This window comes from Podarcis gaigeae, assembly GCF_964106915.1.
Source record: "Podarcis gaigeae genome assembly, chromosome: 14".
Taxonomy (NCBI): Eukaryota; Metazoa; Chordata; class Lepidosauria; order Squamata; family Lacertidae; genus Podarcis; species Podarcis gaigeae.
The window spans coordinates 40,701,872-40,729,435 of NC_139690.1; the positions used below are offsets into that span (position 1 = coordinate 40,701,872).

A 27,564-nucleotide genomic window follows, 5' to 3' on the forward strand; every position below is an offset into this window, starting at 1 on the left:
AAATGCGCCCCGGAAGCCTCCAGGAAGAAGATCAAGTTCAAAGTTGTTTCAGCAAACTCTTACTGTCTTCTTGGCACGTATGTCAAGAAGAAAAGCCACTGACCTTATCCAAAGATTTAGTGATTTTCATCACACACCCATCGCAGATCATCTTCCATGCAAGGCGGGCAGTATTCCGGGAATCATCCAGCCCTTGGGAAAAAGAGATATGGTGCTGTTGTTGACCAAGTCAGGCAAGTTAACTAACAACCCTTTCTCGCTGCTTAACAAAAGAACCTGTAGGGATACAGCTATGCACAAAGCACCCTTGTATAAGAAGACCCTAGTATAAGTATAAAATTTGGTGATCTACACATGGCAGGTAGTAAGTCCAGGGACAATCAAGTTCCACTCCCTGCTTGGTCCTGAAGTGCACTAAGTGACTGAGTCACTCTGCCTCCCAGTTCGGTCCAGCTCACCCCACCGGGTTGCTGCAAGGATAAAAACAGAAGGAGGTAGGGAACAGTAGGTACTGTCCTGAACTTTTGTGTGTGTGTGTGTGTGTGTGTGTGTGTTTAATACTATTTTATTAATTTTTACAGTAACAAAAATCACATAAAAATAACTATACTATGTCTACAATCCATAACTTCCAAACATGGGATTTCTAAAATCCCTTGACTTCCCTCCACTCCCCTTCTTGGTTCTTTTGTTTTACATTTGTTCGTGCACATCCATAATATCTTAAATTCACAATAATTTCTAGTTTTATACATTATTCATCATATTACAAGTGTTTTTCAAAATTCTGCTAATGTATGATATTGTACACAATGCTTTGGAAATATGCAATAAATATTTTTCACTTTTTCAAATTATTGCCCTGAACTTTTTTTCAAATTATTTAATAAATTGTCCTGAACTTTTTGAAAGAAGGGTGAAACAAAAGTGGAATAAAACTCATTTAAAAGGATAAGAAAAACCAGCATTCTTGGTTTTAGAGCATGTCATTATTGAACAGTTTGGGTTATATTCCATGGAGTTTGTCTCAGTTTCGGCAGAGGTTGGAACAAGCCTAAGAACTTGCTACTGATAACTAGAAATATTTCCATACATACACACATGCACACTTAAAAATTCACTCACCAGAATGCTCCCGTCCTGCAAATATGATCCCCACATCCTGCAAAGCACCGTTTAGCCCACGTGGCTTCCGACAGTAGAAGAGCTAAGAGGAAATAAAGGTAAAGACATTAGCTGCTGTGCTCTGTTCAATTCGAATCATGGCAGGTGTTCATAGGCACAGCACAAAATTTAGTTCTTCATATACGCCTTTCTTTAGCACTGGTGTGGGAAGCCTGTGACCCTCTAAACATTGCTGAACTACACATCCCATAATCCCTGACTATTGGCCATGCTCGCTGGGGCTGATGGAAGTTAGGAGTTCCACAACATTTAGAGGGCCAAAGGTTCTTTGCTTTAGCAAGTCAAAGAACTGAAAACACTCCCATCAGTGCTCTCATTACTAAATATTCAGGAGCAATCATAAAATGAATCTGTATTAAGTGATAGTTATCATTTTTAAAATAATAAAAATACTACATAGATCAGTGTTTCCCAATGTTGGGTCTCCAGCTGCTTTTGGACTACAATTCCCATCATCCCTGACCACTGGCCGTGCTAGTTAGGGATGATGGGAGTTGTAGTCCAAAAACAGCTGGAGACCCAAGGTTGGGAAACACTGACATAGATTATATCCTTCCTCCAAAAAAATGAATAAATCACTGTCCCATCTTACTCACAGGGCTGTCTACCACCAAAGGCCCTATGACATGGAATAGGAGAGCAAAGGAGATAGGCTATGATGACCTCAGGTGACCTCAGACTGTTCCCCCTCCCCACATACAGTGACTGCACTATGGAAGGCAGCCTGGTGACTTGTTATGCTTTTCAGGCATCTGGTTGGCTGCTGGGAATGGAAGGCTGGACAACATGGGCCACTGTTCTGATCCAGCAGAGCTCCTCCTGTGTTCTTACTGCAACCTTATTAAATTATTTAATCCCCCCCAATGTATTTCTTTACAGTGGTACCTCAGGTTAAGAACCTTATTTGTTCTGCAGGTTCATTCTTAACCTGAAACTGTTCTTAACCTGAGGTACCACTTCAGCTAATGGGGCCTCCCGCTACCACCATGCCGTCAGAGCACGATTTCTGTTCTCATCCTGAAGCAAAGTTATTAACCCATGATACTATTTCTGGGTTAGCAGAGTCTGTAACCTGAAGTGTCTGTAACCTGAAGCGCCTGTAACCTGAGGTATCACTGTACTTTGCTTCCTTAAAGGTGGGATATGGATAATATAATAAATAATACAGATAGGACCAGAGATGGGCATATACCTAGGAGGGCTATGTAAATGTGTGATCTTTATATCACCAGTGAAGAAAAACACTTAATGAATAAAAGAAAAGAAGAAGAGATGGAAAGGAGTAAAACAGATGGGAGCATTGAACTAGCATGACAGTATTATAAGCAATGTAGAAATGCAGCAAAAGTTACATTTCATTTGGCGAATGATCTAGCTTGCGGAGATGCAGACAGGCTGCCAGTTACACCATAACCACTGCAATCCAAACAATAAGCAGCTCTCAGCTATCAAAATTGGCCATTTCCACATTCCTTTCATGAATATTACACATACGCAGTCTGATCTCACCTTGTAAGTTGCCCGGAGATCAATCCAGGAGTTTAAAACATCTGGTTTTCTCAACTGCTTTCTTTTACACTCATATTGCAAACACACACCCAGGTCCCAGTCTGTAGAACAAACAAGCTGTCATAAACCTTTCATGTTTTATGCTTTGTTATTGTTTCTAGCTTTCTTCCGTGTGGAATAGTAACTGTGTCTCATCAGACAGCCATTCCTCACTGGGCTAGAAACATGAGGAATTAAAGTAGGAAAAGATACCTAGGGACTAAGTCCACTCTATGGTGTGATCATGAAAAGCACACATAACTTCTGAGGAGTACAAAATCCACAACTGTGCATTGCACCTGCCAATTCAGAGTTTTGTGTGTATTCTACCCAAGAAAAACCTCATTTTTCTTTTGCTTTCTTAAACCAGTTTCTAGCATATGTTGCAAATACAGCCTTGAAAGCTCAAGCATTTTAAAAAGGAAGTGGAAAAGCAAAGTCAAGAGGGTCGAATCACTTCAAACCACTTTCAGTGCAAGAAATCAGATTTTTAAAAAGGTACTATGAATTACCTGACCACGTAACAAAAGCACATAATTTCCCTTCCGAAGAATGACCTGAACTGAAAATAATGTTTTTTTCCTTCTGCATTTTTTGAATCCATTTAGAAAACTGAGACAGGCATATATGAAGAGGGACGCCTTCATCAACTTGGTTCTTAATAGAAGAGAACAAGATACTTTTAGTATTTTTGACAGTATCCAAGTGTCGCTTTACACTCAGCCTTAACACAATTCATTGTCAGGCATAGTGAAACAGGGTCAATAACATCTCAGTGGTTTCAAAACCAACTGGAAACTATGAGCTTAGCTTGCAAATTGACTGCAACATGAAACAATAAAATTGTACCTGCTTTATGCCAGTTAGCTCAGTGCAAAATTCAGAGAGAATGGGATGTTCCTGAGGCTGCACGTACATGTGGAATTCAGATTCAATCTCTCCATTCAAGGTGTTTAATAGAACTGCTGGAAATTCAACTAAAGAAAGTACATTTTCATTCCAAATCAGGTTTATTTTAAAGAAATAGCATTCTTAAAAATGCAGTTCTACAAATGGAGTTAAAGAGTGCTGGGTCAAAGGTTTAAGGCCCCCCGGTCCCGGTCATAAAATACGTTGGGTCAGTTATATTTCCTTACCCTAACCTACCTCACAGGATTGTTGTGAGTATAAAAGGGAGAGGGGGTTATATAAATCTTTCTAAGATCCTTTGAAAGAGGAAGAGATAAAAATGCAATTAATTACAACTGTGCCCCAGGTTTAAACAAGCTAAACATTTCAGCATGTTTTAATAGGGGTGCTGCAGAAAGAATGTAGTTGGTCAAGGGAGCCATACTCAAAAAAGTTGAAAACCTCTGATCTAAGGGCATGGTAAGAGGTGTGCCCCAAATACCAGCTGCTGTTATGTTCCAGTACCCACCTCCAGTCATTCATGTAAATTAAGTATCAAAATATGAATACTTTACATGTAGAGTTTGGGATAGGTAGGTTGGGAATTATATACAAATAAACTGAATGAGCAATGTTTTGATAGCTCCATTATTAATCTACCAATCACACAGAAGCAGTTCTCAAACAATATTACTAAATCTCCACTTACTGATTTCTTGAGTGTAACATTTTCTGCCTTCTTTCCAGCACGTAGACTCAAAATCAATAATTACTAAGTAGTCAAACAACTGCCCTACGGAATCAAGCGAGGGTTGTGTTATTTGCGAGAGTAAAGACAGTAATTTTTGCTTTGCAATTCAGACAGAGTACATACAGTACTCACTCAGTTTGGGTTTGCCATGATTCTGGCCACTGGGTGATGTTTTAGAAATTCTTCTAATAATGCCAAGCTGCCTACAAAAAAATAAAAAATAAATAAAAAATACAAACACATACTGAAAGAATTAATTTCTCAATAGCAGAGCAGTATTTTGGGGGGTAACCAAGCGATCGAGATTCAGGCCTGAGGCTCCTGAATCCCTTGAGAAAAAGTGATGAGAACAGTTGGGACAACTAGTAATGAAATGCAAGCGGCCCAACCTGTAACCTATTTACACGAAGCTCAAAAAAAATGGGATAAAAGGGGAGAGAACGGGGGCAAAATGGGGGCATGTTCCAGACATCAGGCAGCATCTTTTCTTCTCACCAGCTCCCTCCACCCCCTTATTTTAAACACCCAAACCTTCCCAAGGGAAAAGAAACCCACAGGGCTTGTTAACCAGGGTGGTGCAGTGGTTAGAGCACCAGACTAGGACCTGGGAGAGCAGGGTTCGAATCCTCACTCAGCCACGGAGCTCCCTGGGTGACCTTGGGCCAGTTACTGCCTCTGAACCTAACCAACCTCACAGGGTTGTTGGGTGGATTAAATGAATAAGGAGGGGGCAGTGCACTGCCTGGAGCTCTTTGGATGAAAAGGCAGTGTATAAATGAACTTAATAATAATAATAATAACCCGAGAGCCCACTAGGGAAATGAAGGAAAAGAAGGATGCAGCGCCTGTTGTAGGCCTCACCTGGCCAACTTCTTCGTCGCCATGGTTACGGCCTCCCACTCCCATCCCCCATCCCCGACGCTCCACGCTCCCCACTCCTCTCCGTTTCCGGCCTCCGTTTTGAACAGCCCGCGGATCCCGCCTCTTATCGATGCCGTCGATAAATCGGCTACTAGGGTCTGGTCCTTCTGACTTCCGGGGAGCTCTCCGTTCCGCTCAGGAGCCCCCGCTCGCGACTTCTCCAACAGCCTATGCGGCGCTCCGAGAGAGCGGGTGGGTGGGCGAGTAGCCTAGGCCGAAGGAAACGATTGCCGATCTGATGCGTTTCCTCGATTCGGAGCGCCTCTCTGCACCCCGCGAAGGCAAACGGAGGAAGAAGGTGAGCGTCTCTCCTGCTAAACGACCGTCGTTCTTTGAAAGGAGTTTCTATGTCCCCGGGGGGGACGGGAGAAGCGGCTATGCGGGGTTTGCCTTCCGAGGGCAGGAGGAGGAGGAGGAGGAGGAATCCGGCCCCCCCTCCACGGATAAACGCACATGGCTGCTGGTCTCTCCCAGCGGTCTACTCTGAGTAGTGCTAACATTGGCTCTATAACCTGCAGTCTTGAGTCTCCTCTCCATTATTGCACACGCTGTGGGTGTCCCTGCGCCTGCTCCATGCTATTTAGGCTGCCATGCACACCACATGCTTAATTCTGGGAGCTGTAGTTTGTTATGGGTGCTTGGAATTGCAGACTACGGTTCCCAGGATTTGGGGAGGGCGAATCTGTTTCAATTGTATGGTGTGTATTACAGCCTTTTCACGACACAACATTTATTTCCTTCCTTTATTATTATTATGCATGTCATACCCTCGCAACATTTCTCCGATGAAAATAGGGACCTCCCGTTCCATAATGATAATTTTAGTATTTATACCCCACACATCTTATTGGGTTGCTCCAGCCACTCCCTATACAGGATGGCTTTCAGATGGTTTGGGGGTTGGATGGTTCTATACCCTCCAACATTTCTCCAATGAAAATAGGGACATCCTAAGGAAAAGCGGGACAATCCAGGATCAAATCAGAAACCAGGACTTCTCTAAATCAGGGATGCCCCTGGAAAATAGACACTTCGAGGGTCTGGCATGTTGCTATGTGCTTGGCTCCACTAGAAGTATGCTTGTTCTATAATGGCTTCCCCTTCAGTTGTGGATTGGATCTAGAATAACATGACAATCCTAACCATGTCTACTCAGAAGTGTGTCCTGTTCAAGTCAGTGGGGTTTCCTCCCAGGTATGTGGGAGCTTTTGTCCTGCTGAAATCATTGGTACAGATTATTCATGATTTACTTTTAAGTGCCATTGTTAATTTGGGTGTTCTCAAAGGGGAGGGCCTGCAACAGCAGTGGGGGGGTGCTTCTGTTTCTAGGGCACCCCATTTCATTGCCCCTTATTGAAGGCAATGGAGAAGTTGAAGACACCAAACTCCCCACTGCTTTCAGTGTGGTATAGGTTGCAATCATTGGCACACCTCCTAGAGAGTAAACCCAATTAAGTTCAGCAGGACTTCTGAGTGCACAAACGTAAAACATAGAACAAACATATTCTGTCTTGTGACTATAAACAGCTTAGCTGGTTAGAACCATTGTGTAAATGCTCCCAGTTATTATTATTTATTAAATTTGAATACAGCCCTCGATGCATAGATCTCAAGGCAGCTCACAACACAAAAATACAAGATAAGAAAGCACACACACAAAACAAGAGAACGAAAACAAAACAGTAGCCCCTACTCCCTCCCACAACACAGTTGTACCATGCTGAAACCCATTTCAAACGTGGCAGAACATTGCCCTGGTTTCCTCCCAAAACACAAACAGAGGGTCATACTTGTAAATAAGAAAGATATCTTTATTCAGATGGCTAGAAGTACAGGCTCAGCAGCTGACACAGGGCTCAGGAGTTCAAGAGCAGGGCAAGAAGTTCAGAACTGGACAGAAGCAACGAAGATGTCACAACAAGTTTTCCCACCAAGCCTTTAAAGCTGAGACGTGGTGTGTTCACTCAGGAGACTCTTGCCTTGCGGGGATGTTGAGATTGCGAGTGTGCTCTCTGGTGGGGTAGACGGGTCTGCTTCCATCTGTGAAGGCAGCTCCTGAGTCCAGATGACAAGCACCTTCCTGATCAGTTGCCACTTCCTGTCAGCCACAGCCCCCTCGGCAGATCAAAACCCTATCCAGTGGTTGCCAAACTCAGCCCTCCAGATGTTTTGGGACTACAACTCCCATCATCCCTAGCTAACAGAACCAGTGGTCAGGGATGATGGGAATTGTAGTCCCAAAACATCTGGAGGGCCGAGTTTGGTCACCACTGCTATGCAACCTCCACTGAGGCTTTCTGCTCCACATGTGGGTTGGAGGGGAGAGCTCCCATCCCTGCTTCCTCTTCCAAAGCAACTGTAGTTGAGTGAAAAGAGGAGATTTGCCTGCCTCCAACCCAGGTTCCCACAACCCACCCCACACCCCATTTTCTCCTCTTCTGTCTGTGCCTGCCAAGGGATGCCAAATCGTGTTGTGGGGTTTGTTATATTTTGTTCAACTTAAATCTGTTTCCAGCTATTTTATTTCCTGATTCGTCTTTTTGGCAGATTCAACACAGACACCCCACCCCAAAGAAAAGACGCCAACCCCATACTGATGGACAAAATGGATACAGCAACCCATGTCATGAAAGAGAAACGGCCCTGTGAAGATAATGAAAAGACAGAGAAGGTTAAAAAGAGAAGGAAGGTTGATGAAAGCGATGTTTGCCAAAACCAGCAGAAAGCTAAAAGTGATGTAAGTGTTTCTGCTATTGCAGGAGATCTGCTCTCAGTTCTGTGGATGAGCCCCTCAGTCTCCAATCTCAGCAAAAAGTAATAATAAGTTGTGTACTAGAGTAGACCCATTGGAAATAATGACCCTACGTTAGTCACACCTATTAACTTCAGTGGGTTAAGTCTAAATAGGACTAGCACTGGATACAACCCAGTGATTTTTTAACAGCTTTGACTGTTCCCTGGCTACAGCCATTTCTGGACCATAGTAGCCTGACCACAGTTTTCAGGGTGCTGGTCACCTCCATATTGGATTAATACAATGCACTCTTTGCAGGGCAGGAGAGCCAGACTTGATCAGAAGTGGCCATCATCTAAAGACAGATCACCTCCAGGCCATGTTTGTGTGAAGCCAGTGTGCTCCTCCCTGAATTCTGCAAAAGTAAACTCAAGCTTCTGGCCCTCATGAAATCAAGACAAGATTAAAAGCCCTTTGTGGGTCAAGTTTTAAAATCTTGTAAACCGAAAGGTAGGAAAGCAGGCAGCCAAGTTCCCCCACCATTTCTAACCCTGCAAGGTCGTTTTTGAGAGGATGACTCATGTGTTTTTTCACAGTCAGGGTTGTTAACTTCCCAGCGGAGGATTTTTGCAAATGGCACGTCCAACTGTAGTCGCTTGGCATTTGCTGTGTTTATGTAAATAGCTTCCAAGTGATGTCAAGTTATGCATAATCAAAATACTGTATGCTCACTCTGTCTTCCCTGCTCGCTCATTTATTTTCTCTGTGCCCTTTTTGTAAGAGATGAGTCGTCCCCTTCTGGAATTCATTCAGTGGCAGCTCAGACACTTCAACGCTTTCTGTCTTTGTAAACAATCCTAAGTCAGTTCTCTCTTTCTTTTCAGGAGAAGCAGCCCCGCTTGTCTGCCAAAGTGTTTGGAGAAGACTCTGAAATCAGCTACGACCAACTGTACAGATTCCTCAAGTATTCTGCTTTGGGGAAGCGCCACGATGCAACTCATCCCAGGTAGTCACTTGTCCCCTTCCAGGTGTTGATGGGCTCCCAACTCCCATGCTCTCATTGAGGTTGAGAGCTGGAGTCCAGCAACATCCTGGAGGACTGAAGGCTGCCCATCCCTGCTATATGTTCAGTCTAGGAGTCCATCCTACATGCTCCAACAGGAATAGATCTCACTATAGACCATCACCTAATGCCATTCTGATCTGCTCTGATTAGCTGTGAGCCATGCACCTTTGACTGTTCCATTAACCTGTGTCTAGTTTCTGGCACCGACATAGATCACATCAGCACCATGCATTTAAAACACATGGCTTCCTCTAAAGAATCATGGGAAATGTAGTTTGCTCCCCGCAGAACTGCAATTGCCAGCATACACAGTTGCCAGGGATCTTTGGGGGAAATAATGTATTTTCATTGTGTATTGTGGATGTGAATTTAGTTCAGGGAAGGCTTCAGTTCAGATCCCCTCCTGGCTACATCAGAACCCCAGGATGGCGCAGCAGGATCAGGCCCATCTAGTCCAGTAGGAATATTGATTTCCCTTGTTTAGTTGAACAGATGGATTGATTTGCTTGATTTATTATAGTTTCGTTCAAGAATCCCAAAGAGGATTACAAACAATAAATAATAAGAACATGGTTGAACATAATAAATGCAGCATAAATCATATGGAATAATTAATGGCCTTGTGGAGAAAGTAGCAAAATTTCTGAGAGATGCCACATCACTATAAGACTCATAGAATCATAGAGTTGGAAGAGACCACAAGGGCCATCGAGTCCAACCCCCTGCCAAGCAGGAAACACCATCAGAGCACTCCTGACATATGGTTGTCAAGCCTCTGCTTAAAGACCTCCAAAGAAGGAGACTCCACCACACTCCTTGGCGGCAAATTCCACTGTCGAACAGCTCTTACTGTCAGGAAGTTCTTCCTAATGTTTAGGTGGAATCTTCTTTCTTGTAGTTTGGATCCATTCCTCCGTGTCCGCTTCTCTGGAGCAGCAGAAAACAACCTTTCTCCCTCCTCTATGTGACATCCTTTTATATATTTGAACATGGCTATCATATCACCCCTTAACCTCCTCTTCTCCAGGCTAAACATGCCCAGCTCCCTTAGCCGTTCCTCATAAGGCATCGTTTCCAGGCCTTTGACCATTTTGGTTGCCCTCCTCTGGACACGTTCCAGTTTGTCAGTGTTCTTCTTGAACTGTGGTGCCCAGAACTGGACACAGTACTCCAGGTGAGGTCTGACCAGAGCAGAATACAGTGGCACTATTACTTCCCTTGATCTAGATGCTATACTCCTATTGATGCAGCCCAGAATTGCATTGGCTTTTTTAGCTGCTGCGTCACACTGTTGGCTCATGTCAAGTTTGTGGTCAACCAAGACTCCTAGATCCTTTTCACATGTACTGCTCTCAAGCCAGGTGTCACCCATCTTGTATTTGTGCCTCTCATTTTTTTTTGCCCAAGTGCAATACTTTACATTTCTCCCTGTTAAAATTCATCTTGTTTGTTTTGGCCCAGTTCTCTAATCTGTCAAGGTCGTTTTGAAGTGTGATCCTGTCCTCTGGGGTGTTAGCCACCCCTCCCAGTTTGGTGTCATCTGCAAATTTGATCAGGATGCCCTTGAGTCCATCATCCAAGTCGTTGATAAAGATGTTGAATAAGACCGGGCCCAAGACACAAGAGGCACTTTTTAACCTTAGTTTTACCTTAAAGCATCTCCTTCTATGAACAGATGCCAATTTTACGCTTTGACTTAAATACTTCTGCATTCTGTGCATGCCAGTAAGTGAGATTGATGGAGAACATCACAAATACAGCGTGAATCATCTAGAACAAGTAACAAATAATCAGTGGAACAATTGCAGTCTATAAAACACTGTTAACAAAGCAGCAACTAAAAAATAAGCTGGACGCCACAATTAAAGCAAAAAGTCATGTTATGTGATCAACAAATCGGTACAGCATTTATGAACTAAGAAGCAGCAGACAAACACCATGTCCCGGACTGCTTTTCCAAGTTCCATGCCTTTCAAAAGCAGCTTTGCCATGCGCTGTTGGGAGGGTATATTGTGAGGGGTGTGGTCAGGAGAGAGTCCTGGGGGCCTGGTAGAGATACTTGGGGGCCGCATTCAGCGCCTGAGCCTGAGATTCCCCAGCAGTGCTGAAGGCCTTTGCTGCTCTGAATGAACATTTTCCTTTCTCCTTAACCATGCTCAAGAGGGGCAAAGCATGCAGAAAGTTCCTGGTTCAGTTCTTGGCATTGCCTTATAAAAAAAAAGGCTCATACAGCAGGTGATAGGAAGATCTCTTTGACTGAGAACTGGAGAACATGTGCCAATCAAAGTAAAGGGCATTGGACTAAAGAGGCATAAAGAGCATTTACATTCCGGTGCCCGGACACTGAGGTCCAGCGCCGAGGGCCTTCTGGCGGTTCCCTCGCTGCGAGAAGCCAAGTTACAGGGAACCAGGCAGAGGGCCTTCTCGGTAGTGGCACCCACCCTGTGGAACGCCCTCCCACCAGATGTCAAAGAGAAAAATAACTACTAAACTTTTAGAAGACATCTGAAGGCAGCCCTGTTTAGGGAAGCTTTTAGTGTTTAATAGGTTATTGTATTTTAGTGTTTTGTTGGAAGCCGCCCAGAGTGGCTGGGGAAACCCAGCCAGATGGGCGGGGTATAAATAATAAATTGTTGTTGTTGTTATCTTTCTGTGTCCCAGCGCTGCATCAACAACATTGACCAGAACTGGAAACCAGGTCCTTGTCCCTAAAATACCCATGACCAAGGAGCCTGCCTTATACTGAAACAGAACGCAAGAAGGGCCAGCAGGGTCAGGCCAATGGCCCATTTAGTCCAGCCTCCTGTTGTCACATTGGCCAACCAGATGCCTATGGGAAGCCCACTAGCAGACCACGATCACAGGACGACTGGTCTAGCAAGCTCAGTATTGTCTACACTGACTCTCCAGGGTTTCAGACAGGACCTAGAGATGCCTGGGGATTTGAACCCGGGACCTTCTGCATGCAAAGCAGATGCTCTGCCGCTGAGCTACAGACCTTGCCCCCCCCCATTACTGTGCTTTGTCGCCCCCCACCTAGAGAAAGGCAGGAGGCTCACCGGAGTGGTAATGGCTTTCCCTCTCCCCCTGCTTTGTGGTGCAGCTGGTGCCGTGTTCATCACCGGAGGCGTCTGGCTGGCGTAGTGGTGGTGGTCCTGCGGGACGTCGGTCAGCTCCACTTCGACCGCTTCTACCTGCAGTTCAAGCATCTCCGAAAGATATTCAGACATGTAAGTTCGCCAGCCGTAATCCTTGCATCTGGGCAAGCTCCTATAATCGGGACAGAGCTCCTATAATCAGTTGCAGAGGGCAGCAAACTAGGGATGGCAAACCTCAGTTCTGTGGGCCAAATGTCCCCCCCCCCGCCCGCCCGCCCTTGATCTTTCTGTTTGGCTCCTGGACATGCCGCTTATCAACTTTGCTTTGTATTGTTTTTGCCTGGCTGGAATGAATCCTTTCATCTCCATCCGTCCATATTGCGCACACAAATAGAGAGAGGGAGGTGCATATGTTTCAGTTTGTGTGAAATTCACATCCATTGCACCACCCACTTTTCCCTCTGGCTCTGCCCCCTCAACCCCCCAGAAGTCAGTTGAGAAGGGAGAGTTACCTTCAGGCCAGAGAAACTTCCCCACCTCTGCTGCGAACCCTTTTCCAGGCTGGCAGGTTTCGTTGCCTGATTTGCAGGAATGAAATAAAGTGACAAAATGGACGTGCTATTCTCCCTTGCTCTTCCCACTCTCCAGCCACAATCTGTGGCCGCTCAAGAAGGCACCAGATATTATTATTATTATTATTATTATTATTATTATTATTATTACTACTACTTGTGTCCCGCCCATCTGACTGGGTTACCCCAGCCACTCTTGGTGGCTTCCAACGTATATAGAAACATAATTAAACATTAAAAGCCTTCCCTATGCACTCTCCCCAAGAAGTTCGTCTCCCAAGTCTTGGCACACAGGGCTCCAAAACCTAGCTGCGAATATGCGTTCGCGTGATGTGCTTTTCTTAACACAAACGGTACGTTCTGTCTTTTGAAAGAGACAACTGTTTTCCACGCAGAATAGAGTCTGCTTTAATGTGCTCAGTTTCTTTTCTTTTCTTTTTCTTTTTGGTTTTCCTTACAAGTCTCCTCTGAACAGGATGCTTTGAATGAGTAAACTTTGCCCAAGTTTGCTGTGTTTTTTTTAAGCGGTGGGTGGATGGGGGGGGGGGAGCTTTCCAGTGGCAAGGAAACACATGTCTTTAATTGAGAGCAAATTCAAGACTTTCCAGGAATATGCAGCCACCAGTCCTTGCCAGCGAGACGAAGACTGAGCTTTCTCTGGCTCCTGCCTGGAAGTCGAGGTCATTAATACGATAACGACACAAAAGAGGCCCGTTTTAGTCACTCCCATTTCCCTGAAAATGTTATTTGTCCCCCTGTGCAGTCCTTCCCACCGTTAAAGCAACAATTTCGGACTCAAGAGTGAGGCAGTTTAAAAATGGCTGTATGCTAGTGTGTTTGGACTATACTAGACTATGACCTGGGAGATGAGTATTCAGAAAGACGGTGGTTCTATCACCACTGTTGGAGGGAGTATATTTCTGAATACCACTGACTGGTAGTCAGTCACAAGCAAGGGCTGTCGCTCTTGGGTCCTGCTTTCAGGATTCCCATGGGCATCTAGTTGGCAACTGTGAGGGCAGGATGCTAAGCTAGCTGGACATTTGGCCAGAGCTCTTCTTACGAGACCAGGTTAGCCAGAGAGCTCACAGGGTCAGCCTAACCTACCTCACATGGTTTCTGTGAGGAATAAAAAAGGGAGGGGAGGCAAACCCCAAAGGGGGAAGTAGAATGGAGTATCTTAGAATTGGGCACGGCTGGTCGTCTGGAGCGCTGAAAAAAGCAGCCCTCGGCACTGCAACATTAATAGGCTTGTTTCCTGCCTATTAATAGGGGTCTGTTTATGCAGTGCATCTGTTGCACGTGCGTTTGGAAAGTGTTTGGGCGCTTCAGCTAGCGCGGAGGTGAAACTTAAAAAGACAAAAGACCAGTATCAGTCGGTGGACCTCTGTCACGGGGAGAAGGGGAATCACTTGAATCATTTGCTCGATGTTTTGATGATTTAAAAATCCTTCCAAATGACACGTACGTTCAACATAAGAAGAGCCCTGTTCAGTTAGGCTAAATCTCTCAAGGGCTGTCACATGGAAGAGGGAGGAAGCTTGATTTCTCCTGCTCCGGAGGGCGGGACCCAAACTGATGGCTTCAAGTTACCAGAAAGGAAATTCTGACTACCGTATTTTTCGCCATATAGGACGCACCGTCCCATAAGGCACACCTAGTTTTTTGGGAGGGAAATAAAGGGGGGGAAATTATTTTTTTCCCCCCCAGGCACGGGGCTGGGGCGGGGGAGGCCCGAGCTTCCCCCGACCCCAGTCCCCAAACAGGTAGCTCTCTGCAAGCCGTCGGAGCCCAGGGCTGGCTCCTGCTGCTTGCGGAGAGGTCCGCCAAGCCTGGACGTGCTGATCTCAGCGGGTGCAGGCTTCGGCATGCAGGCACCTCTCCGCAAGCAGCGGGAGCGCTCCGCTGCTTGCAGAGAGGTCCGCGAAGCCTGGAGAGCGAGAGGGGTCTGTGCGCACCGACCCCTCTTGCTCTCCAGGCTTCCGCGAAAGCCTGCATTCGCCCCATAGGACGCACACACATTTCCCCTTCATTTTTTGGAGGGGGAAAAGTGTGTCCTATAGGGCAAAAAATACGGTAAATATCAGGAAGAACTTCTGGACAGTAAGAACTGTTTGACAGTGGAACGGACTCCCTGGGAAGGTGGTGGGCTCTCCTTCCTTGGGGGTTTTTAAGCAGAGGTTGGATGGCCATCTGTCATGGATGCTTGAGTTGAGGTTGCTGCATTGCAGGGGGTTAGACTAGATGACCCTTCCAACTCTACAATTCTGTGATTCTAGCCTAGCATCCTGTTCTCGCAGCAGCCAACCAGATGTCCGTCAGAAGCCTGCAATCAGGACCTGGTTACTACTGCATGTTTGATCAAAAGGGAAATCCTGTAATTTTTCAGCTTTGGACTTTCCTGGTTAGGCATCCACTTATTTCTATCTAGGCTCTGTTATTTCCAGAACTATCCAGTGGACTTGGGCCACTGTCTTGAAATCTGAGTGGAGGGTAAATCTACCACACCACTTTCCTTAGTCTGTGGGACCCCCTAAGACATAGGTAGGCAAACTAAGGCTTGCGGGCCAGATCAGGCCCAATTGCCTTCTGGATCTGGCCCGCGGATGGTCCAGGAATCACTGCGTGGATCACCAGCACATGGGTTCTTTCCTTCTCCCTCACACGGCGGCGCCGGCGCCTCCCTCTTTCTGGCTTCTCCCTGCCCTGCCTAGAGGAGGAAGGGGACTGGGCTTTGTTGGTGCCAGCAGCAGCAGCTCTTGAGTGGCCGCCATTTTAAGCAGCTCCTCTCCGGAGCCCTTTCACCCGCTGCTCATTGTCCTGCCGCCAGCCCCTGCTGCTTGCAAGACACAGGTAAGTAGCCACCGGGGCTCGGGGTCCTCTTGCATCATTTCCCCCCAAAATATAGTCCAGCCCCCCACAAGGTCTGAGGGACAGCGGACCGGCCCGCTGCTGAAAAGTTTGTGACCCCTGCCCTAAGACCTCAAGCAGAAAAGAAAAATGTTTGTTTTTGTGGGATTGGCACATGGCTTCCATAGCAGCCCCTTAATTACTTGGCCTGACCTTTTGTTCAGTTGTGTATTTTGGCACCTTCTCTGTCCGAAGATTCGAGAACTTACGTAGCTGCTATTCATTCATGTTAAATTTATTTGTATGCAGGGTTTCTGGACCCGATCCAACACTAGGAGTCAGTGAAATGTATTTTTAATTACTGGGGTACCAAAAGAACAAAACAAACCCCCACCCAAGTTTTTCTTTTTCTTTTTGGTTTTGTTTAAGCTTCCCGGCTTTTCCAGCTGCCATACGTGTCTGCTTCGTTTGTTTTTGAAGTTATCTGCTGTTATTTTCCATGTCATTTTTAACTCTTTTTAAAGTGTGGTGTGATGGTTTGAGTATTGGACTGCAGCCTGGGAGGCCAGGATTCAAATCCCCACTCAGCCATGGAGCTCACTGGGTGACCGGGGGGGGGGCAGTCCCTGCTTTTCTCAGCCTCTCCTACCTCACAGGGTTGTTGTGAGGATCAAATAGGGAGTGAGGAGAACAGTGCCACCACCTTGAGCTTCTTGAAGCAGAAGGCAGCCTCTAAATATAATAAATAAATAAAGCTGTCTTTGTTGCACTTTGTGCATTTCCTTGGGCTGCGTTTCGGAAGGCGTTAACTAAACAAGCAAATCGTGAAATTTGGAGTTATGGAGAGTTACAGGTTCTCCATTCCTGGATACAAGAGAAATCTCGCTGTGACGCACATGTTTCTCTGCATTTTCAGTTCTTTGGTTTGCCATGTCCTCTGTGTCTTTCAACAGCGCTTCTCTCTGCCCCCGGCCTCTGATGACTTTATGAAAGAACTTTGCGGCTCGGGAATAAATGATGCTCCACAGATCAGCAGGCAAGGTATTTAGTATTTGTGTGTACAGTGGTACCCCGGCTTACATATGCTTCAGGTTACATACGCTTCAGGTTACAGACTCCGCTAACCCAGAAATAGTACCTCAGGTTAAGAACTTTGCTTCAGGATGAGAACAGAAATCGTGCTCCGGCAGCAGCAGGAGGCCCCGTTAGCTAAAGGGGTGCTTCAGGTTAAGAACAGTTTCAGGTTAAGAACAGACCTCCAGAACGAATTAAGTACTTAACCTGAGGTACCACTGTACTTGAACCCTGGTTGGTTAAAAACCCTTGCTATTCCAGATTGGCATGTGTGGCTCTCCTGTGAATCTGACCTGGCGTCCGTCAAACACATGGTACAGCTCTGCCCAAATAGTTCAGTCCTGAAAGCACAGCACTGGCTGTCAGAGAGTCTCTGGGCAAAATTCTTTAATTATAATTTTTTATTAGTTTTTTTTAACATATCATTTTCAACAGTAATTAAACATACTTTTATATCTTATTCAAATTTTTCACTTCCATCAATCCTGTCTGAAATTTTTCCAATCTAATCTCTCAGTATGCATTTCTTATCTTCCTTATTACATTGCAAACTCATAACCAATATCTCTATCTTTTTCTACTTTGTAACACTTCGCATATTTCTCCTTCCAAAACTTCTTGTAGTCCTACTAGCGTAATTTGTTGATTACAGTTGCTCTTCAAATAATTCATATACTTCTTCCAATCTTCCGTAAATCTCTGGTCCCGCAGGTTTCAAATCCTTCCTGTCATTTTGTCCAATTCTGCATAGTCCATTAATTTCGTCTGCCATTCTTCTTTCATTGGAATTTCTTCTTGTTTCCATTTCTGGGCTAACAATACTCTTGCCGCAGTTGTTGCGTATAAAAACAATTTAACATCTTGCCTATTACTGTCCTGACCTATAATACCAAGTAAAAATGCTTCTGGTTTTTAAAAAAATGTATATTTCAACATCTTTTTCATCTCATTATATATCATTTCCCAGAAGTTCTTTACTTTTTTACATTCCCACCACATATGATAAAATGTCCCTTCTTTTTCTTTACATTTCCAACATTTATTATTTGTCTTATACATTTTAGCTAATTTCCCTGGTGTAATATACCATCTATACATCATTTTCATCATATTCTCTTTCAAAGCATAACAGGCTGTAAAGTTTATCCTTTCATTCCACAACTTTTCCCATTCTTCAAGCGTCTCTGGACCAAATTCAATCTGTTGGCACTTGCATATAAAAAGCCTTAAATGGCTTAGGGCCCAAAAGAACGACACAGGTTTCCTGCCTGCCAGAAACTAGCACCAACTGATGCCTGTGAGCCTGCCACAGATTCCCACCATACAGCTCAGGATTCCCTGCCATCGAATCGTACAGTTGGAAGGGACCATGGGGGTCATCTAGCCCAACCTCTGCAGTGCAGGAATATTTTCTCCAACGCGGGGACTGAACCCTTGACCCTGAGATGAAGAGTCTTGTGCTCTTAACGACAGAGCTACCCCAGAGCTGTTTCAGAGTGTGCAGTCGTAGGCCGCAGGAAGGAGAAGTAGCAACCCACCAAACAGAGGAGCCGGAAAACAAGGGTTTCCATCTGTGGTTGCTGGCTCCTCTACACCGTCAGGGTTCATGCAAGGTGCCTAAAAGGCAGGAATTCAACAGGTGAATTCTCTCCACCTGCATGAGACCCGCTTCTACTAGATCTTGAAGGCTTTCCTGTTTTTGTCCTCTGTTAAGAAAAAGATAAGTTGCCTTTTTTTTTTTTAGCAGCTCACACAAAAGCTGCACTTAATTTATTTTGGATTTTTTTAAAAAAAAACAACTACTACTTTAAATTAGAATTTTAATTAAGGCTGCAATTCTCAGCAGGCCCGTTTGGATGAAATGTGCGTGACTTGGCATTTGTTCAGTGTTGAGGACAGGGAGTATTAATACAATGTATGGAAATGCAAGTAGAACCCGAAACAAAGCTGTCGGTATGGAGTGCTCCTGTTCGGAATTTCAGCCAGCCATGCTCTTTTCAGGGTACTCCATTCCATTCCCTCAGTTTTACACACACGAACGCCTGTCAGTCAGCATTCTGTGTCCTATGAATCTCCTGGTCCTAATTGGGTTGTATTGCAATTCCACACACACACATCCCAGAGGTTTATATTCTGCAAACTGTCTGGCTCCCACAACCCTGATGACCCCTCCCTTTGTTCTGTATTTCAGTGACGCGGAAAGATCCCATAATTCAGAAATATGGAGAAGAGGCCCATGGGCTCTCCAGGTATGTCCTTACTGCAGAGGAGATGCGTCTCAATGATTACCCCTTGGAAGGTAAGCTCCTGTTATTGGGGAAAATGGAAACGCACATTTGTGATTACAGTTAATTTGCAGATTATTTGAAAAGTGGGGGAGTGCCGTGGTTCGGTGGTGGAGCACATGCACCGATTTCTACAAATTCTCTTAACTATTCAGTATCACCAATGGAATAAAATTAGGCAGGGGAGCTTGAGAAGGTGGTTCAGGTCAGATCCCATGACAAACCGTTGTTTATATGCTAGCTGCTCTTTAGAACCCATACTATTGTTAAAAAGTCTGCTTTTGTCGTCTGCCACCTCATTGCTTACCGTTCTAGTCAGTCGTGTGGTGGCAAATTTAGAAGCGCTGAGTCCCTTCATGACAATCACAGCCACGCCATCTCAAAGCCACGTCCCTTCTACGATCATACGATCATATTATAATTATTAAGTAATCATAATTAGGGATTCATTGCAACAATCATTGCAGATATCCTTGTGCTCCCTTTCAGACAGATCTACCCTTTTCTGGGCATAAAGGTAAAGGTAAAAGGACCCCTGACAATTAGGTTCAGTCGTGACTGACTCTGGGGTTGCGGCGCTCATCTTGCTTTATTGGCCGAGGGAGCCGGCGTTCCGCTTCCGGGTCATGTGGCCAGCATGACAAAGCTGCTTCTGGTGAACCAGAGCAGCACATGGAAACGGCCAAAGCAGTACCTATTTATCTACTTGCACTTTGGCATGCTTTTGAACTGCTAGGTTGGCAGGAGCAGGGACCGAGCAATGGGAGCTCACCCCATCGAGGGGATTTGAACCGCCGACCTTCTGATCGGCAAGTCCTAGGCTCTGTGGTTTAACCCACAGCGCCACCCGCGTCCAATAATTATTAAGTAATCATAATTAGGGATTCATTACAACAATCATTGCAGATATCCTTGTGCTCCCTTTCAGCCAGATCTACCCTTTTCTGGTGGGCTTTGTTGGTGGGCAAATGATTTTCAGAGTACTCGGATATATTCTTTCAGACTGAGCTAAGTTTCATTTTCCTTGGCGTTCCTTCGTACGTCAAAGAACTTGCACACCGTTCTCTTGAAATGGAAGCGCCAACCACACTGGCTCTTGCCATGTCTTTTGGAGTTGAAATACCTCCGTTTCCTTATCTAGGCCTCAGCAACTGCAGCCATTTTGTCCGCACCTGTTGTGATGGCCCAGCGACAGACAGCAGTCCCCTCTTTGGGCTGGACTGTGAAATGGTACGTTGGCGTGACACTCACTGACAAACAAAATAAATGAATGTTGTGCTTGTGTTATGTTTCCTTGCCGTATCTGAGGCTTAAACTGTAGGAGACCTTCAGCGTGAAACGTTGCCAGGTCTTTCCTGAAAGCCTCCTCAGCAACTCTGAGTACTCGAACCAGCCCTGGTCAGGAGACCCCTTTGCTTGTGGGCTTGTACTTACGTGGCAGGGGTTTGGATGTTGTGGGGAGCAAAGCAAGGTCTCAGCCTGAGCCAGTCAAGACTTTTCTTGATGTTCTTTGCTTCTCAATGTTTTCCCCAGTGCCTCACCGATAAGGGATCCGAACTCACGCGAATCTCGGTGGTGGATGCCCGTGGTCGGTGCATTATGAATGAGCTGGTCAAGCCCAAGTTACCAATAAGAAATTACCTCACGAGGTACCCTTGTCACACATTAATTCTGTGGGGGAGAAGGGGCAGAAAACCACCAAGCCTCGGCACTGCAGGGGAGTGTGCGTGTGTATCCCATAAATTGAGAATTAGCACGTGGGACTTAGAATTGCTTCTGTTCAGGATACTCCCAGATGTTGCCGGACGACAGCTCCCACCATCTGGTCAGAGATGAGGGGAATTGTACTCCAACAACACCTGGGGACCCAAGGCTGGGAAAATCTAAGCCATTCCCCTCCAAATCCCTTTTCTGTTACCCTGCTCCCCCTTCTGTGTCCACTGAGCGTTTTTCAGACTTGATGAAGCTGTTTGGCCAATCCTCCCCCTGCCCTTAGGGTTTTCTTTCAAGAATTGTTATACTTCTGCAAACCTTCCCACCCACCCACCCACACTGCACTCATTCAGGGACCAGCTGAGATCTCCCTCTTCTGCCTTGGTAATGCAGATTTGGCCGTACAGTGGTACCTCGGGTTAAGTACTTAATTCGTTCCAGAGGTCCATACTTAACCTGAAACTGTTCTTAACCTGAAGCACCCTTTAGCAAATGGGGCCTCCTGCTGCTGCGCCGCCGGAGCACAATTTCTGTTCTCATCCTGAAGCAAAGTTTTTAACCTGAAGCACTATTTCTGGGTTAGTGGAGTCTGTAACCTGAAGCGTATGTAACCTGAAGTGTATGTAACCCGAGGTACCACTGTATAAGTATTGGCACTCACGGACTGATCATCAGAAATGACGTACCCTTTCTGGACAAACCTGCATTTCCCTCCTTGGCTGTCTGAAGCGACACAGGCTGTTCTGTGACACCCCTTCTCCCTGCAAAGGCCAGGTCTGAGCTGTTCCACAGGGAAGGTGGGATTTGGCCAGGAGAAGGAAATTCGGAATGTTTCGAATCAGATTTTAAATGAAGAGGCCGGGCGAGATTCTGTGCCAAGGATTCCCACCAGAGCTTTGCCTTGGCTTGAAAATGCAGCGTTCCTTCAGGGGCTCTGACTCCTTCTCCTCTTGTGTTTTGAAGTTACTCTGGCATCACAGAAGAGCTGCTCCTTCCCATCACGACAACCCTCGCCGACATCCAGGTCCGGTTGAAGAAGCTGCTGCCCTCCGACGCTGTTTTAGTTGGCCACTCTTTGAATTTTGACCTTCAAGCTCTAGAAGTGAGTCTGTGAGTCTCCTTTCCTTCGATAAGCCTCACTCCTCTCAGGGCTCGGACCTCTTGCATAAAGGGCAAGGAAATTGAATCTGCATGTTTAACCTTAGAAACACAGGGAGCTATGCTGAGTCAGGCTCTCTGTCCATCTAGCCGTCTAGGGGCTATTATCAAGGATTGTCATTAATACTAGGCGATATCTGTGATCTTGATATATACCAGTATGTCATGACGTCTGAAATAAGGATGGAGCTGTGTTAGAGGCATTGGCTGGCATCACGCATTTTACCCCACATTGTGATTTTTGCATAGTACACACAAACACAAATCATGATTCACAATGTATTGCCAGGTCAAAAATTCTGAAACCAATATCGTGATGTGGACTTGAAACTGATTTTGAAAGATACATATTGCCCCTGGCTTCCGGTTCTGGTCTGCCTTAATGGAGGCAGCTCCCATGACAGCGGGAGACAGCTGGAGAAGGAAAAACAAGGATGATTAAGGGTAATTATCCTTGCAAGGATATATTACCCAGCTCTAGTTGTACATAACATAACAGCTATGTACTGCCTCCATTGTTGGAGCCAGTTTGCCTCTGCATACCAGGTGCTAGGAGTTGCAGGCGGGCAGGGTGCTGTTTGTTTATTGCACCAAATTTATACACCATTTATCAGAATTGTAGAGTTGGAAGGGACCCCGAGGGTCATCTAATCCAACCCCCTGCAATGCAGGAATCTCAACTAAAACATCCAAGACAGATGGCCATCCAATCTCCGCTTAAAAATCTCTCAAGGGAGAAGAATCCATAACCTTCCGAGGGAGTCTGTTCCACTGTTGAACAGATCTTAACTGTTCAGAATCTTGGAAGCCATTGGTTGTAGAAAACCTCAGAAAAGCTTGCAGAAAGATAAAGCAGTAAAATCAAGGGGGAAAGTCACAACCACACTTTATAAAGAGTATAAAAGTTAAAATACTAAAACAGATAAGAATCACCTTAACTTTCTAAGCATCTTAAGTAGGATTTTCTGAACAAGAATGTTCTTAACAGGCGTCGGAAAAAGCTCAGGAAAGGCACCTGCTTGATCTCAACAGGCAGGGAGTTCCAAAGTGCCGCCACACTAAAGGATCGAGTGGGACTCAGCTACATTTGTGAAGATAAAGCACTTTATATGTGTTATAACACTTTGACACCAGATGGTGCTGTGGAGTCCTGTTTTTCGCCAACGGGACTTCCCTGTATGAAGTTTACAACGTGTTTAACTGAATCACTTCTTGGATGTATCTAGATCCAGCCGTGGAGGAAGGTGATCTTGAGTCATTGGCCTTGTGTCCTGCTTGCAGGCAGATTCCCACAGGCATCTGGTTGGCTGCTGTGAGAACAGGACGGTAGACAGGATGGGCTGCTGGCCTGATAAAACAGGCCCTTCTTGTTCACTATTAGTATTTTCCAGTTTGCAGGCTGCAAATCCGGGCCAGTAGCAAAGGATCAAGTTTCCTAGCCTCATTTGCGACTTAAAAATGCCACCCTTTTTTGAGTCATGTATTCTAACACCCCTCTTCGCTTCTTCCAGATGGTGCATCCGAACATTATAGATACTTCTCTTCTTTTTGCCAGGAAGGGTGGCAAACGATTCAAGCTCAAATTCTTAGCAGAAGCAGTTTTAAGGTAAAGTATTTCCCCTGTCACTCATCTCCCCCAAGCTAGAGAATCATAAAGTTGGAAAGGGACCGTGAGGCTCATCTAAGTCCAGCCCCCTGCAGTGCAGGAATCCTTTGGCCCAACATGAGGCTTGAACCCATGACCTTATGATTAAGAGTCTCATGCTCTACCAACAGTTTAAGTCAGTGTAGAATAAGTGAAACGCTGAGCTGCTGAATCATGAAAGGCGATCATTCTAAGCAGAAGATTTTGCAACTGATTAAGGCTGGAATCTTATCAATGCTTATCTGGGTTCAATGGGGCTTGCTTTGAGTATGCAGTTATATAGGATCACACTGTATGTATGTATTTTATTATTTTATTGAATTGAATTGAATTGAATTTATATACCTTAAGGAGCATCTCCACCCCCATCACTCAGCCTGGACACTGAGGTCCAGCTCCGAGGGCCTTCTGGCAGTTCCCTCACTGTGAGAAGCGAAGTTACAGGGAACCAGGCAGAGGGCCTTCTCGGTGGTGGCACCCACCCTGTGAAACGCCCTCCCATCAGATGTCAAAGAAGTATACCTCAGCCCTCCAGATGTTTTCAGGCTATAATTCCTATCATCCCTGACCACTGGTCCTGCTAGCTAGGGATCATGGGAGTTGTAGGCCAAAAACATCTGGAGGGCCGAGGTTGAGGAAGCCTGGTTTAGGGCTTTAAAGGTCAGCACCAACACTTCAAATTGCTCTTGGAAACGTACTGGGAGCCAATGTAGGTCTTTCAGGACCTGTGTTATATGGTCTCGGCGGCTGCTCCCAGTCACCAGTCTACTCTGACTGGCAGCAGCTTCCCATGATTTCAAGGCGGGGTCCCTACCAGCCCTGCTCCAGAGATATGCCAGGGATTGAACCCGAGACATTCTGCATGCAGAGCAGATGCTCTATCTCTGAGCCAAGGCCCTTTTCCAACCTGTGAGGAGTCAGATTTTGCCAACTTCCACCCCAAGGTTTGGAAAACAGAGCAGATCCCGGAAATCACGAGGAGATTGTCTTTGCTCTCGGCCACAAAGGGGGATTCTTTTTATGAAGGAGCCATTCTGCAAGGCAGAGTGTGCTGTTACCACGGCCCTTGCTGCATTGCCACACTTTTCTGCACATCTTGCTTTTCTCCTTTGCAGGAAGCAAATCCAGCGCACGGACGGAAGCGGCCACGATCCAACCGAAGATGCCAAGTGTGCCCTTGAACTGGCCCAGTATTTCATCAGCCAAGGACCCAGGAAGGTATGTGGGTTTGCATCTTTTGCGCTTCTTTTCCTTCCTTCCTTCCTTCCTTCCTTCCTTCCTTCCTTCCTTCCTTCCTTCCTTCCTTCCTTTTGAATAATATTTGTCTGCAAAAGGATGGTATACCTGCTGACAGGTTGAAAGGGTGTGTGGGGAGGGAGAAAATACCAGGGATCAACGAAAGAACAAACCCTAAATGTGTGGGATGCAATAAGTCAAAGCGGGAGAGGAAAGTAAGGGCTTGTCTGCTTTGCCTTTGAAATATGTTTGTGGGATTTAATTCACTGATTTCCATTGCCGGGGTTGGGCTAGATCACTCTTGGAGTCCCTTGCAGCTCTACAGTTCTGTGGTTCTGATCAGGTGGGGTTTGAGTCTGAGTCACTCTAGGGTGACTGCAAGCCCATTTCGACAAATTAGTCCTTTTCATGCCCAAGTAATCTAGAGTCCTTGGGAACAGTTTTGACAACAAACTCCTTTGTGGGATGTAACCAATTCCTCCAAATGCATCACTGACCCATAGAAAAGGTTTAGCTAGAGCAGCTGCTTTCTTGATGATGAATTCTTCACTCTGAACCATAACCAAATGTTATATATCCCCCCCCAATGCAAATAATATAAGAATAATACACACGGCAAATGCTGCAAATAGGACACTTCACTCAAATTACATTCCCTCACTCTCCCTGGAGCCAAAGCAGCCGAGCCACGACTTTCCACGAAGCATATTTTATAATAGCTGTGAACCTGCTGCCCTGTGTGACTGATCATACGGAATAAAAACAGATGTTGCAAGTATGCAGATAGGTCAGGCTTGTCACCACGAGGTCCCAGAGCAAGTTACAGCACTGTGAAAATATTAAAATCAGTTAAAACGATCTGCGGTGAGAAAGATCAGGTTGGGTCCTAAATCTGCCTGCCTCTGCCCGATCTCTTTTTTAAAAAAATAATTTTTATTAACAGACCAATCAAATCAAATCACATTAATTCCAAATTACAAAGCCAAATTTTAAATTTTTGTTGGGGGTACCCATATTTCAAGTTTCAATCTCAAGTGCCCGATCTCAAAGACCAGGTTAAAGAGGTATGTCTTCAGCAGAGAATGAAAGCTCTGCAAGGTGTCTGGCAGACATCTGTGGGGAGGGAATGGCACATCTTAGGGCTGCCACAGAAAATGGCCTCTCTTGGGATAACCACCCCACAATGAACTACCAAAAGGGGCCTCTTAGCCTCTCTGAAAACCCAAGAGGGGCTATAGATGGGGAGCTCTGCTGACAAGATTTACAGGCCCCCCCAGAAAGGCTGTGGTTAATTTGAGTTTCATCTGTAGAGTGCAAAGGAGAGCTGTCACTAAATCCTAGAGACAGGGAATCGTTCTGTCACAGAGCCATTGGTCAATCACCACAGTAAGAAGGCAACAAATCCCTGCGCAAGGAGCTTACAATCTCGAATGTGACCCCCAAGGAGACAACAGAGGGAGAGGGAGGGTGAAGTATATGGGGGAAGGATAAGTGTTCAGTTCAGTTCGGAGTTCTTAGGCTTGTTAGTCATACTACATCTTGTTGTTGTATTCTGCAAATTTACAAACCACTTCACAACCTGAGGCCACCGAAGCGGTGTACACCGAGATAAAAATAAGATTAAACCCTTTTGGCAAACTCTAAAACATAATTTCAACCATTCCAACAAAACCTAAAAGCATCCTACAGATGTAAAATTAATATTTCATAGATGACCCAGTCACACCTCAGGAAAAGCCTTCTTAAAACCATCACATATTCTGTAGGCACCTAAAGATAATGACCCCCCATGACGCCTGCCGAATTTCAGCTGGTAATTGAGTCCAGAGGCTTAGTTTTAGTAGGAAGTGAGGGATTTAATTTCTGCTCTGCCAGAAGGTTCCCATTTTGCCCGCCAGCAGCGGCCTAAACGCTGGTTTCTATCGCCACCTCCTCCCACACGGTGCCCTCCTGATTCTGTTGATTTTCTGCTCCCCCCCCTTCATCTCTGGCCGTTTGCCCCATTGACTGGGGCTGGTGGGAGTTCAAAATGTTCAGAGGGTTCCAGAATGGGGGAAACGTGATTTTCCTGTGTGCCAAGACCTTGCCCTGATTCTTAATATTGTACGGGCACATAATTTGCGAGGGAAATCTGCTCAAACACTTCCACACGCCCCTAGCAAAACACCCAGATCAGAAACCTGCAACTGTGACTGAACGCAGACTCTGGAAAGGGGAATGTCTGGTGAAATTATATTGGCTTCACACCAGGTAGCAGAGCTGAACCTGGAAGCAAGACAGCTAAAGCAAAGGGAGACGGGAGAGACATGGAACGGTGCCTTGCCGCAGCAAAAGAACGGGGTGAGGAAACCCAACCAATGGTAAATAACCTTTGTGCTGTTTATAATTCTCCTTTTGGGGCAGCCCTTTGCCTGAGTGATGTGCGTATCTCAGCCTTCTGTAGCACCATCACCATCAAGTTAATATTGTGCCGGCAGAGTCTCTGGAAAGAATACTGTGCAATTCAGCTACCCGCACCTTTCAGGACGCATTGTCCGCATGATAATCCGCCTGCCTTCATCTAACGATCCGTGGTCTTGTCGCAATTCCCAGTTGTTGATTTTGCAAAAGGAGCTGGACCTGGAACTCAACATTTTAGCACTCCTGACGCAATTTAATCTGGAATTGCCAATCTTCGTTCACTCTGTACAGGAAATCCAGATGGTATCAGCCTGCTGCATTTGGATTTTTCTGTGATGGCCCCATGTTTTTTCAGACCTTATTTGTTTTCACTGTTTTGTGATGCAGTGCTATTACATCACCGCCACCCCCTCTCCAAGGTGGACTCAAAAAGCACTATT

General features: G+C 45.6%; 2 protein-coding genes across 2 annotated transcripts in view; one reads left to right on the top strand and one right to left on the bottom strand.

Moving 5' to 3' along the window:
• Positions 1-52: 52 nt before the first annotated feature.
• LOC310831294 (ERI1 exoribonuclease 2-like) lies at positions 53-5,345 on the bottom strand. Its single transcript, XM_083711832.1, has 8 exons — positions 5,234-5,345; positions 4,505-4,575; positions 4,331-4,414; positions 3,583-3,710; positions 3,246-3,390; positions 2,695-2,795; positions 1,126-1,207; positions 53-192 (listed from the first exon to the last, which is right to left on the bottom strand). The coding sequence occupies exons 1-8, from the start codon at positions 5,254-5,256 to the stop codon at positions 83-85; spliced, it is 744 nt and encodes a 247-aa protein (XP_083567958.1). The 5' UTR covers positions 5,257-5,345; the 3' UTR covers positions 53-82.
• Positions 5,346-7,889: 2,544 nt separating this feature from the next.
• REXO5 (RNA exonuclease 5) overlaps positions 7,890-27,564 on the top strand; it is a gene marked incomplete at its 5' end in the record, with an annotated part of 29,025 nt that continues 9,350 nt past the window's right edge. Inside the window, 11 exons of the mRNA XM_083711495.1 lie at positions 7,890-8,030; positions 8,912-9,033; positions 12,197-12,323; positions 16,567-16,654; positions 18,879-18,986; positions 20,114-20,202; positions 20,506-20,621; positions 21,649-21,787; positions 23,355-23,449; positions 24,604-24,706; positions 26,975-27,084. Coding sequence (XP_083567621.1) covers positions 7,890-8,030; positions 8,912-9,033; positions 12,197-12,323; positions 16,567-16,654; positions 18,879-18,986; positions 20,114-20,202; positions 20,506-20,621; positions 21,649-21,787; positions 23,355-23,449; positions 24,604-24,706; positions 26,975-27,084 — 1,238 coding nt within the window. The remainder of the gene's footprint in view (positions 8,031-8,911; positions 9,034-12,196; positions 12,324-16,566; positions 16,655-18,878; positions 18,987-20,113; positions 20,203-20,505; positions 20,622-21,648; positions 21,788-23,354; positions 23,450-24,603; positions 24,707-26,974; positions 27,085-27,564) is intronic.